This window comes from Coregonus clupeaformis, chromosome 29 (genome assembly GCF_020615455.1).
Source record: "Coregonus clupeaformis isolate EN_2021a chromosome 29, ASM2061545v1, whole genome shotgun sequence".
Lineage (NCBI taxonomy): Eukaryota > Metazoa > Chordata > Actinopteri > Salmoniformes > Salmonidae > Coregonus > Coregonus clupeaformis.
Window position 1 is genome coordinate 3,883,817 of NC_059220.1, and position 14,135 is coordinate 3,897,951.

Consider the following 14,135-nt stretch of genomic DNA (forward strand, 5'->3'; position numbering starts at 1 on the left):
CGCACAAAAGGATGGGGTGGGGGGGCAGTGCCAATAGTCCGGGTAGCCATGATTAGCTGTTCAGGAGTCTTATGGCTTGGGGGTAGAAGCTGTTGAGAAGCCTTTTGGACCTAGACTTGGCGCTCCGGTACCGCTTGCCTTGCGGTAGCAGAGAGAACAGTCTCTTTGTCTTGGTCACGTTGAGGGAGAGGTTGTTATCCTGGCACCACAAGGCCAGGTCTCTGACCTCCTCCCTATAGGCTGTCTCATCGTTGTCGGTGAACCGGCCTACCACTGTTGTGTCGTCGGCAAACTTAATGATGGGTGGTTTGATGAGGTTTCTAAGTGTATCTATTAACAATGCCAGTGTGATCTTTCAGGGGTAAATGATAGCAAGCCGAGTTACTAATTCAATGACATTCACTGAGTAATGAGACCTGTCAACAGACCTGAAGACTTGGCTAGCTAGCAAAACAACAACAGGAGTCCTTTAAATAAACAGTGTGTATTGTGAATTCTACAAAGAAAGTGTGTGTGTGTGTGTGTGTGCGTGCGTGTGTGCGTACGTGTGCGTGCGTGTGTGTGCATGTGTGTGCCTCCATGCGTGTGTGTGTAACCCAATTACTTTTATAAACCCTGGGTTGCTGATGCCATGTATTGGCCATTGAGAGGCTTTGAAGCCACCGGTCGGCCATATTGGCACTCCCCAGTAGGATCAGTCCTCCATAGGAATGAATGGAATTCTACAGTATTTCAATGAAATGTTTCAAGGACAAAATTACATGTATTTAAGTATTTTTTTGTTGTCTTAGTGGGGACAGTAACATTATTACTCTCAAAAACTTTAAGGAAAATGTTTATATATATATATATATATATATATATATATATATATATATATGTATACATTTTTTAAAAATGTTTAACTCACATAATATGATTTCAAACTATGAGTGAATGTGACTGTAATAGAATAAACGTGTCCAAAATAAATGTAGACATTAATAAATGCATTTCTATAGCTGCCAAAATGGCTGTGCGGTGACTTCCACACAGCGCCCCCCTGTCAGTCATCCAGGGCTTATACACATCATTGGTCTAAGCCAGACACCTCTGGTTCCAAACGAAGCAGGGTGGACAAAAAATGGCCCCCGGTCTAAAGCCTCACACCTCTTAGATTACCACCACTACAATAGCAGGATTAACCACAGCATTAAGCCAATGGAGAAACCAACCTGCTAAATAATCATCCATTGGAATGTTCACTCTTATAAAGGGAGGGTGTACGCTGAGTATACCAAACATTAAGAACCTTCCTAATATTGAGTTGCCCTCAGAACAGCCTCAATTCATCAGGGCATGGGACTCTACAAGGTGTCGAAAGCATTCCACCTGGATGCTGACCCATGTTGACTCCAAGGCTTCAGACAGTTGTGTTAAGTTGGCTGGATGTCCTTTGGGTGGTGGACCATTCTTGATGCACACGGGAAACTGTCGAGTGTAGAAAAATAAACTGCAGCGTTGCAGTTCTTGACACACACCGGTGTGCCTGGCTCCTACTACCATACCCTGTTCAAAGGCACTTAAATCTTTTGTCATGCCCATTCGCCCTCTGAACGGCACACATTCACAATCCATGTTTGAATTATCTCAAGGCTTAAAAATCCTTCTTTAACCTGTCTCCTCCCCTTCATCTACACTGATTGAAGTGGATTTAACAGGTGACATCAATAAGGGATCATAGCTTTCACCTGGATTCACCTGGCCAGTCTGTGTCACGGAAAGCATACACTCAGTGTATAGGTTAGCTACTTATCAGGATTTAGGTCAACCACCTATCCATGGCATATGACTCCCTCTCTCATGAAAATACATGATTTTAAATCAACGTCAATATTATGCCTTACTTTTTTCACAGGAGGTTGGTGGTACCTTAATTGGGGAGGACAGTCTCGTGGTAATGTCTGGAGCGGAATAGGTGGAATGGTATAAAATAAAATCAAACACGTGGTTTCCATGTGTTCATAATAATATATAATAATATGCCATTTAGCAGACGCTTTTATCCAAAGTGACTTACAGTCATGCGTGCATAAATTTTTGTGTATGGGTGGTCCCGGGGATCGAACCCACTACCTTGGCGTTACAAGCGCCGTGCTCTACCAGCTGAGCTACAGAGGACCACAATGCCATTCCATTCACGTCCTCCCCTCAGCAGCCTCTACTGACTTATTTCCTATGGCAACACAACCCATGCAGTAGCAGCACCTCTGCTACAAACCACTTTCATCCTCCAGGTCTCTGTGTCCGATTATACAGTCACAGCTCCTTTCATCCTCCAGGTCTCTGTGTCTGATTATACAGTCACAGCTCCTTTCATCCTCCGGGTCTCTGTGTCTGATTATACAGTCACAGCTCCTTTCATCCTCCGGGTCTCTGTGTCTGATTATACAGTCACAGCTCCTTTCATCCTCCAGGTCTCTGTGTCTGATTATAGAGTCACAGCTCCTTTCATCCTCCAGGTCTCTGTGTCTGATTATACAGTCACAGCTCCTTTCATCCTCCGGGTCTCTGTGTCTGATTATACAGTCACAGCTCCTTTCATCCTCCGGGTCTCTGTGTCTGATTATACAGTCACAGCTCCTTTCATCCTCCGGGTCTCTGTGTCTGATTATACAGTAACAGCTCCTTTCATCCTCCGGGTCTCTGTGTCTGATTATACAGTCACAGCTCCTTTCATCCTCCGGGTCTCTGTGTCTGATTATACAGTCACAGCTCCTTTCATCCTCCGGGTCTCTGTGTCTGATTATACAGTCACAGCTCCTTTCATCCTCCGGGTCTCTGTGTCTGATTATACAGTCACAGCTCCTTTCATCCTCCGGGTCTCTGTGTCTGATTATACAGTCACAGCTCCTTTCATCCTCCAGGTCTCTGTGTCTGATTATACAGTCACAGCTCCTATCATCCTCCAGGTCTCTGTGTCCGATTATACCATCACAGCTCCTTTCATCCTCCAGGTCTCTGTGTCCGATTATACAGTCACAGCTCCTTTCATCCTCCAGGTCTCTGTGTCTGATTATACAGTCACAGCTCCTTTCATCCTCCAGGTCTCTGTGTCCGATTATATAGTCACAGCTCCTTTCATCCTCCGGGTCTCTGTGTCTGATTATACAGTCACAGCTCCTTTCATCCTCCAGGTCTCTGTGTCTGATTATACAGTCACAGCTCCTTTCATCCTCCGGGTCTCTGTGTCTGATTATACAGTCACAGCTCCTTTCATCCTCCGGGTCTCTGTGTCTGATTATACAGTCACAGCTCCTTTCATCCTCCAGGTCTCTGTGTCCGATTATACAGTCACAGCTCCTTTCATCCTCCGGGTCTCTGTGTCTGATTAGCTGTTACAGTCACATCTCCTCTGCTGTATTAAAGCCAATATGAAGCGGGTTTCTATGAGAGTTTTACCGCCAGGTAAAGAACGCCATATGGATTGGGCTATAGATAAAGTATGGTTCTAGCCAGAGGAAAATGTCCACGTTCTGTTTTATTCCCCTCAGTGTACATTAAATAAGAAATGGCTCAAGCAATGTAAACTAAGATGTCACACTTCTGAGAATCTGAGAATGTACTGCACCATACAGGTGCATATGAATACAAAACATATGAATGAAATCTATAAAGGATAAGAGAAAGCACATTGTTCTAGGCTAAGAAATAAAATTTAGGGAGAATTACTCATATAGGTCTACACCTGTGGAAAGGAGGAGAGGAGAGTTAGTTTGATTTCTCTCCAGCTGGACTTCTCTGGTTCTGCTTCCAAGTGCTCCCTCAGAATTGGTATACTCTACTGCCACCTGGTGGTGAAATACTGTTGTGGCGCAGTAAAAAATCATTGGGACCATTTTGAGTCCTAACTAGAAAATAATTAAGAGTTAATTGGCTCACTAGACTCCATTAGTCACTGTCATAGATCTTCAGATCAATGGATCAGCCAAACACACACACAAGTGTATGTGCACACGGGCACACACAAGCACGCACACACGCATGCGGGCGCACACACACACACACAGAAGCACACACACGCAGACAGACACACACACACAGTACAGACATGATGCTCTAAAATCACTACTACATACTAAATTCATACAGAGGTCAACATTCAGTAGGTCTGCCTGTCAATAATCATGTTATTGATCCAGACTCACAGAATGACCTCTGTTACTTTTGACTCTTTATGTGCTGTGCAACTGAGAATATGTGTCTGCGTGTGTGTGCTTCGTGTGTGTGTGTGTGTGTGTCTGTGTGTGTGTGTGTGTGTGTGTGTGTGTGTGTTGTGTGCGTGTGTGTGTGTTTTGTGTGTGTGTGTGTGTGTATATGTGTTTGTGTGTGTGTTGTGTGTGTGTGTGTGTGTGTGTATGTGTGTGTGTATTTTGTGTGTGTGTGTGTGTGTGTTGTGTGTGTGTGTATGTGTGTGTGTGTGTGTGTCTGCGTGTGTGTGTTGTGTGTGTCTAACAGTAGTGTCTTCCTGCCGTTCCCAGTAATCTCCCATCCGTCCGTTACAGCGGAGGGCACAGGGAAAGCCAGATATTTGTGCGGACTGGCAGACCTGACACACGCATTAATCTCCTTGCGTTATTTAATTAAGTCACTCCATATCTCCACTAACGCACTTTTGATTCAGCGGCTCCACTGGCGGAAATACGACAGGGAGGGAGAGAGGGAAAGCATGGGGGGAGGACAGAGGGTAGCAGGGAGAGAGGGAGAGAGACTACAAAGGAGCACAGTTCCACCTGTCACTCTTAAATCACAAGAAGGTCAACTTGGCTGGCGTTCACTGCAGAACCAAAGAGAAGGGCCAATCACCTATAACCATGTCTCTGCCTCACTGCAGACATTGTTAATAGGACTGACGTTGTGAGGGGGAGGGGGGACGAGTGTGTGTGTGTGTGTGTGTGTGTGTGTGTGTGTGTGTGTGTGTGAGAGAGAGAGAGAGAGAGAGAGAGAGAGAGAGAGAGAGAGAGAGAGAGAGAGAGAGAGAGACAGAGAGAGAGACAGAGAGAGAGAGACAGAGAGAGAGAGAGACAGAGAGAGAGTGAGAGAGAGAGAGAAAGAGACAGAGACAGAGACAGAGAGAGAGAGAGAGAGAGAGAGAGAGAGAGTCATATTGAGACTAAAGTCTCTTTTACAAATCAGCCCTGCACAACATAAAAAAACAAGCACATACAACAAGCAAGTATATTTAAACATAAATATAGTCAATAAAAACATGAAGATAGAAAACACAGTCAATAAAACAAACACATTCTTCATTATAAAAAATCCTCTGTCAGCTGTCTGAATTGCCCTAGGGACTTCAAAGCATCCATTTTGTAAAGTGGTTACCCCACTGGCTATATGGTGAATGCACCAATTTGTAAGTCGCTCTGGATAAGAGCGTCTGCTAAATGACTTAAATGTAAATGTAATGCATCCAATCGAAACGTCTTTTGGAGATTATTCCAAACATAGGGTGCAAAAAAATGAAGGACTGTCCAAAGAAAGCTGTGAACCCTGTGAACGGGTTTGGTAACTAGTCATTTTTAATCTTAACAGTGTTGTTAGGTAAGTCGGAAGCTTTATGGAGCAAAGCTTTGTAAACAAAACGTGTGCTAAGATGTGATCAACGTGACTTTATAGAGCTCTAGCCAACCTTTTGGTAAAGAATACATTTACATTTTAGTCATTTTAGCAGACGCTCTTATCCTTACAGTTAGTGAGTGCGTACATTTTCATACTGAATACAGTGATGAGTACTAAAACGGTCTCTGTAGGTTGGTGGAAATCCCCATCGACTGAGGATTCGGGGTCACCATTATGTAGATGTCTAAAAATGATCCAGCCATTGAGTAATAATTATGTTGAATAATAATAAACTACATTTATCAATCTGACTCCATTATTATGTGAATAAATGCAACAGACCCTGTGCGTCTCTGGAGGAATCTAGTCAAGGTAGCTAGCCTTATATCTCCTCTCAGACTACAATCAACATGTGTCTAACTTGCACCGTTATGCAACTATTAAGAGACTAGATACAAATAGCTAATCCTGGCCACTTGTCACGACTTCCGCCGAGGCTGCCTCCCCTCCTTGTTCGGGCAGGCTACGGCGTTCGTCGTCACCGGCTTACTAACCACTGCCGCCCCAATTATCATCATCACATTTGCCTTGTCTTGTCAATTACACACACCTGGTTCTAATCCCCTCATTAGTCAGTGTATAAGTGTTCCCTCTGCCCCCCTTGTCCTTGTGGGTGATTGTTTATTTGTGAGAGTACTGTAGCTCGGTGGAGCTACTCGTACCATTTTGTTGCCAGGGTAGATATTCCCCCTGTGCCTATGTATTCTACGGAGATACCGTTACAGTGTATTGCCAGGGTAGATGTTTCCCCTGTGCCTATGTATTGTATGGAGATACCGTTACAGTGTATTGCCTGGGTAGATGTTTCCCCTGTGCCTATGTATTGTATGGAGATACCGTTACAGTGTATTGCCTGGGTAGATAGTTTCCCCTGTGCCTATGTATTGTATGGAGATACCGTTACAGTGTATTGCCAGGGTAGATAGTTTCCCCTGTGCCTATGTATTGTATGGAGATACCGTTACAGTGTATTGCCAGGGTAGATAGTTTCCCCTGTGCCTATGTATTGTATGGAGATACCGTTACAGTGTATTGCCAGGGTAGATAGTTTCCCCTGTGCCTATGTATTGTATGGAGATACCGTTACAGTGTATTTGCCAGGGTAGATAGTTTCCCCTGTGCCTATGTATTGTATGGAGATACCGTTACAGTGTATTTGCCAGGGTAGATAGTTTCCCCTGTGCCTATGTATTGTATGGAGATACCGTTACAGTGTATTGCTAGGGTAGATAGTTTCCCCTGTGCCTATGTATTGTATGGAGATACCGTTACAGTGTATTGCCAGGGTAGATAGTTTCCCCTGTGCCTGTTTCGTTTGTCGCTATTCCAGCGTATTTTGTGTACCGCAGGAATAAACTCTGTATTCGGTGATTACCCTCCTGCGCCTGACTCCTTCCATCACATCACCAATGTTCTAGGATGAATGTATTGAGTAGATCAGGGATGTCAAGTTGGTACCCAAGCATGTGCTACAGTGGGGGAAAAAAAGTATTTAGTCAGCCACCAATTGTGCAAGTTCTCCCACTTAAAAAGACGAGAGAGGCCTGTAATTTTCATCACAGGTACACGTCAACTATGACAGACAAAATGGAGGAAAACAAAAATCCAGCCTACCATCAGTAACACACTACGCCGCCAGGGACTCAAATCCTGCAGTGCCAGACGTGTCCCCCTGCTTAAGCCAGTACATGTCCAGGCCCGTCTGAAGTTTGCTAGAGTGCATTTGGATGATCCAGAAGAGGATTGGGAGAATGTCATATGGTCAGATGAAACCAAAATATAACTTTTTGGTAAAAACTCAACTCGTCGTGTTTGGAGGACAAAGAATGCTGAGTTGCATCCAAATAACACCATACCTACTGTGAAGCATGGGGGTGGAAACATCATGCTTTGGGGCTGTTTTTCTGCAAGGGGACCAGGACGACTGATCCGTGTAAAGGAAAGAATGAATGGGGCCATGTATCGTGAGATTTTGAATGAAAACCTCCTTCCATCAGCAAGGGCATTGAAGATGAAACGTGGCTGGGTCTTTCAGCATGACAATGATCCCAAACACACCGCCCGGGCAACGAAGGAGTGGCTTCGTAAGAAGCATTTCAAGGTCCTGGAGTGGCCTAGCCAGTCTCCAGATCTCAACCCCATAGAAAACATTTGGAGGTAGTTGAAAGTCCGTGTTGCCCAGCGACAGCCCCAAAACATCACTGCTCTAGAGGAGATCTGCATGGAGGAATGGGCCAAAATACCAGCAACAGTGTGTGAAAACCTTGTGAAGACTTACAGAAAACGTTTGACCTGTGTCATTGCCAACAAAGGGTATATAACAAAGTATTGAGAAACTTTTGTTATTGACCAAATACTTATTTTCCACCATAATTTGCAAATAAATACATTGTACATTACAGTATTACACAGAGTATATGACTATCACCAGTAGGCTAAGACTTTAACATGGTTACACGTGTCTTCAGTTTAGAATAGTCTCTAAGATAAATAACTAGGTGTCTGATACACACGGTAGCAAGTGAATTCACTGCCCTTTTAACCACATTGAAGTGGGAACGCGTCCCCAACCTGAATTAACATTTCTTAGCACTTTGCTAGTGAACAAAAGGCAGGAACAACACACCCAGATTCTAATCTAATCAACTCAATTTGAATGTTCTGACCGGACAACAGGAATGTGCCTGATAACCAGTCAACCCCAACGTACAATTTAAATCCGGTCACTTTAAAAATGCATCAACCAGAAAACATACAATGCAATAAGACATATCAAAATGTGCAGCTCTTTATTAGCTCTTGAAACAAAACAAACACGACAATTGAATTCACACAGTAACATTAATTTAGTAAATTCAAGTTTTAATCAGTCGTCACACCTCTCCTGGCATCAGTGACCCCAGGACTTCCGTGGGAATGTCTCGTCCTGGAGATTGCCACGGCGAAGGTGTGTTATCTCCTTTGAGATGCAAATATGCATGCCAAATTGAATCAACATGCAAGGCTGGCGTCAGAAAGTTGCATCTTCATCACTGGCCTTCATCATTGTTCACATTTGTTCACTCTCTCTATTTTTCGACTACATATCCCGTGATTATATTAATTATTAATTATTAATTAATTAATTAATTAATAAGACGAAGGGCGCTATGATAAAACGGCATCCAGGGGTTTAAGAGAAGAGGCAGATGAACTTTGATAAATAGTATCATCATAATCAACAACAGGTAGAAAGGTTGACTGCACAATCTGTTTCCTGCTGACTGGAGAGAGACAAGATCTGTTCTATAAAAACAAAAAGCCCACTTTAAATCGTAGCTTCTAAACATGCTCATTTGTCTGCTTGTTAAACATTAAATCAATATCAAATATCAAAAGATATTTGTATACATTGACTTGTTCGATTATAGAACCATCCGATTAGTGAAGAAGTAATCCATCCGAGAAAATCTTACAAGAACTTTAAAACAGCATGCATTTAGTTTAGCCTGTATTAAGCACACATTTTTAAATTAGTAAGGGCTTTTTTGTAAAGCTTCAAAATCGAACTATAGACTTGTCACAGTCAGGTCAGCAGTCGGGGCAATTGCGTACATTATAGTACCATCCACATATAGATGAAATGAACAGGATTTAACAGATTGACCAATAGCATTTATATAAATAATGAAAAGAACAGGTTCCTAGTATCGGCACCTACGGAACACCCTTATGTACTTCTAGAAATTTTTAACCCCATCAATTCACGAAAGGCCTGAGTTCTGTCACTAAGATAATCATGAAACCTGTCACACCCTGATCTGTTTCACCTGTCTTGTGCTTGTCTCCATCCCCCACCAGGTGTCTCCCATTTTCCTCATTATCCCCTGTGTATTTATACCAGTGTCTGTTGCCATTTCATCTTGTCTCGTCAAGCTTACCCGCATTTTTCCCGTACTCCTCTTTTGCTTTAGTCCCTGTTTTCCCAGTTTTGACCATTCTGCCCTGAGCCTGCCTGCCCTGAGCCTGCCTGCCTTTCTGTACCTTGTGACACTGTTCTGGATTACCGACCTCTGCCTGCCCCGACCCTGCTGTTTCTGTTCCTTTCGGACTCTGCTCTGGATTGCTGACCTCTGCATGCCCTTGACCAGTCATTTGCATGCCCCCTGTTTTTGTAAATAAACGTTTTGCTATTTCGAACTGTCTGCATCTGGGTCTTATCCTGAGCCTTGATAGAAACCATGAGCAGGCGTCAGAACCCAGGCCAAACGAGGACAACTTGCTCAATAAAATAGCATGATCAACAGTATCAAATGCATTTGACAGGTCCACAAACAAGGCAGCACAATTCATTCTAAAGCATTGACAATATCATTGACAACTAATGTGGATGCTGTGCCCTGGTCTAAACCCAGATTAAATTGTATTCAAAATACCATGGTCAGATAAAAAAAAAGAGCAAAGTTGTTTATTTACTAAAATCTCGAGAAATCTTAGCTAGACATAGAAGCTTAGAGATGAGAAGATAATGATCACTACTATCCCTGCCCTTATGGAGTGGCAGCACAAAAGCTGTTTTCCATACTTTACGAATATTCCCTGATAACACTGTTAGATTTAAGATATGGGTTACTGAGCCAGCAGTGAGGGGGGCAGCACACCTGAGCATACCTGGCTCCAACTGGTCAGCCCTTTGTGGATTTCTTGGTATCTATAGCAAGTAAGGCATCAATGACTTATTTTTTTGTGCATTGACTAAATCAATGATGGCATATTTGAGGAAGTACAACCCTTCAGGGATTTGACCGTTTTCTAGAATGTAGCCGGATTCCCCTTACAATCAGAACAAGTGGTCACATAATAATCAGATTTAGCCTTTCTGATTAGTCTTATACATTGATTGCACTGACTATATGCCACTCACGGGTCGCTACCCACACACTCGCACACGCCTACACTGACACTTCTGCACACACATGCACACACACACACACACACACACACACATACACACACACACACGCACTGACACCAACACACATGCATACACACACACTCATCACCACGCACACACCCACCCACCACTAAATTAATGTGTACCTTGATCTTGTAAAATCTCATTTGGAGGATCATGTTGTGTTGATGTGCTTCTTGTTCTTTTGTTAGCCAACTGTTACAGAATTTCTGTTCTGAGAGGATTGATGTTCTGCCTAAGGTACCAAGAATTGCACGCAATTGGTGGCGTTTAAACAATGTAATAATACCTGTGAATTTAAAAGCACATTGGATGTCCATATCTATAAACATGAAAAATAAAGTATGTCCCCTGTAGCTCAGTCGGTAGAGCGTGGTGCTTGCAACACCAGGGTTGTGGGTTTGTTTCCCACGGGGGGCCAGTATTAAAAATGTATACATTCACTAACTGTAAGTCGCTCTGGATAAGAGCGTCTGCTAAATTACTAAAATGTAATTGATTCCTCAGTTGCCTAAAATATTTCCAATCTGGGCCTAATCCTGTGTTCCTGGCCTTGACTTCTGATAATTCAGGAGTGAACCAGGCATTTGATCTACCTTTAACTCTCAGAGTTTTGAAGGGGGCATGATTATCCACAATAGTGTTGAAGACATAAAAAAATCCAAAAAAAATCTGTTTCAGGGATAGCTGAGATACAATCAAGGTCACTAAAATAAAGATCATGTAAAACAACTTGTTCACTAAAGTGTGTAAGTTCCTCTTAGTGATGACACAAGGCTTAGATTTATGTCATCTCCCGTCTCTGACACAGACAACTGGGCAATGATAGTATTCATCAAAATAAGATAAATCAAGGTGGATTTCGATGGATCTTTAGGATTCGGCCGTGTAAGCTCAGTTATCAGCTGAGACAGGTTTAGCTCGGAGTAAATATCTTTCAGTGTATCTGACACTGGAGTCCTCAATATTAGAATTGCCCATAATGAATAGTTCAAACTTAACACACTTAGATACACTCCAACTAGTGTCAGCTGATTATTATGACCACGGTCCACATTAAGAACGAGATAATCAAACTGCTTAGGGACAGAGGTAGCAAGATATTCTGTCCGATCTGTAAACATTCAAACAGGACAGAGACTCATCAGAGTCCAACACAGAAATTATTCAACCAAATTTCAACCAAATTTCAGAAATTACCAGAATGTCCATGTTGGATTGAGAAGCCAGAATTTCAATCAAATCCACATTTGAAATCAGACTTCTGCCATTTACATGAACACATCCAAGATCGCGGCTGTGGGATTTCAGGTCAGATGGAGTCTCTAAAACAAGCACGCTATAATCGGTAGGTAACCCCTTATTTGAAAATACCATGGGATTGGATTGAATTGGTATAGATGCAAGATTGTCTAGAACTGAACCATTGGGCCTATGTCTCGAGCGAAGACGTGGATTAAAACAAGAGTCAATGAGGGTTACCTGTTGTGGGCCTGCAGTATGATGACAACGCTGATCATTTATGGTTGGGATTACCTGAGCGGGACTTGGAGTGTTGATAAATCAATGTCAAAGCAATGTCTCAGCGCAGTCTTGAAATGTGAGGACAGGGACCAGGCAACAAGATGATTTGGATGGACCCCATCCTCTCTGTAGAGCATCTTCTATTTCCAAAAGGTGTCAAAGTAACTCTAACAGGGCCACAGTAGACTCGTAGCCAGTCGTGTGGTGCCAGCAGCCTACTGAATCGATCCATGCCACGATTCAGTGATGGCACTGGGTTTGAAATAATTGGACGCATGTTGGAGTCTTTCAGAGTTCCAATCAGTTCTTTAAAATCCTGTTTCAGACGTTCCAAGCTAGTCATCCTAATGTCATTAGATCCCACATGGACTACTACAGCGACGCCCCCCCCCGTGTTCTGGCGTAAAACAGTAGGAGGCAGCCTAGTAATGCCCTGTACCTGAGCCCCAGGATAGCAGAGGAAGATGGCTTCTTCCCACCTCTTTTCAAAGACACCACTCAACCTCCTGGCACTAGAGTCAGTCAGTTCATTACAGGGACTCACAGACACATCAGAGTGAGAGTCGTTGACTCAGTCAATGTTACTCCAACATGACCTTGTACCTAAACATACTTTTCAAGCCTTTATGATCAAATCAAATTAAATCAAAGTTTATTGGTCATGTGCACAGGATACAGTGTAAACGGTGCAATGAAATACAACGAAATGAGACCATTATCTAAGATATACTCAGACTAATACCAAACGTCAACAAGATATTATACTTAATAACACCAACAGCCTATGATGGCCTCTGGCGCTGTATTATATTATTTAAAATGATTATTACATTTTCTTTTTATCTGAGATTCCTCTAGTTTCATGTTTAAACGGATAAAATGATGTTTTCAAGCAGGTCAATGAAATGTAAATTACTCAACGTTACAGAGCTCGATAAAGCTAAACTATCCAAGTCTTAGAGGAATCTCTAGAGGACTTTTATTCAGGCATTTAGTGAGTGCTACTTTCTAAGGAGATGTAGGATTAAATCACAGGATGTTCATGCAGTACCTGTTTATAAGGCAACTGCCCACTCAAACATACCTTTTTGTGATTTTATTTGGGTAACAGGCTATTATGTGTGCTTGTCGGCCATCTTTTATAGGGTCAGGTGACAGGTCTGCTGATGGTCACCTGATAGGTCACCTGACGCAGAGGCCATCTTGGTTAGGAATAGTTTCCATTAAATCATTCAGATTACTGTGTAAATACTAAAATGTTGATTTAATTGAATTTAGTCAGAATATGAAAGATTGTCTCTAGCACCCCTAGTGGCTGTAACATCTATGAAAAACACCTCAGAAAGGAAACAAACAGCAGTTACCTTTAGACGTCTTCAGAGGATTCTTCAAAGTGTGTGCGTCTGTGTCTGTATGTGTGTGTGCATGTGTGTGTGCATGTGTGTGTTTCCGTGCACTTGCGCGTGTAGATAGACAATAAACAGTACTCACGATCATTGCACTGCGTGCCGGTGAAGGACGTCATGGAGCAATCACAGGTGTAGTTCTCCCACTGCTGGATACAGATGCCCATGTTGGCACATGAGTCCTCCTGGCAGGTGGTGCTAGGACCTACAGGTGGCAGAGCAGAGCCATGTGACACCAGGGCACAGGTGAGAGCGCTAGCTCGCCAACAGCTCCCCAACAGGTGCCATGCAGAGGTGTCAGTGCACGTCAGTGGGCCATGCATTAGTCAGGTTAGTACAGGTAACAAGTACATTACGTGAATTCCAAAGGTGTTATAGTACCGTAGAGGTGCACCAAACTGAAGAAAAAAATAATAATAAAAAAACACACACAGCATTCCCTCCAAGTAGGTTTTAGTAAGACTTTTAGTGCACAGACATTGAACAGGGTGCTGGACGTGTTTTCAACATGGCTGGTTGATGAGAGAGAACTGGTGGATTCAGACAAACTGACTAGACTAGGGTCCCGTTCTGTCATATTGAGTTCCTCT

General features: G+C 43.0%; 1 protein-coding gene across 9 annotated transcripts in view; it reads right to left on the minus strand.

Annotated features, from left to right (window-relative positions):
• LOC121544597 (neurexin-3a-like) overlaps positions 1-14,135 on the minus strand; it is a 647,039-nt gene that overhangs the window by 381,392 nt on the left and 251,512 nt on the right. For all 9 annotated transcript variants that reach the window (XR_005996136.2, XR_005996135.2, XM_045209074.1 and 6 more), the window contains one exon: positions 13,631-13,750. Coding sequence is in view for 7 of the 9 variants with exons in the window: in XM_045209074.1 (XP_045065009.1) it covers positions 13,631-13,750 (120 nt within the window). In the remaining 2 variants the exon portion in view is untranslated. The remainder of the gene's footprint in view (positions 1-13,630; positions 13,751-14,135) is intronic.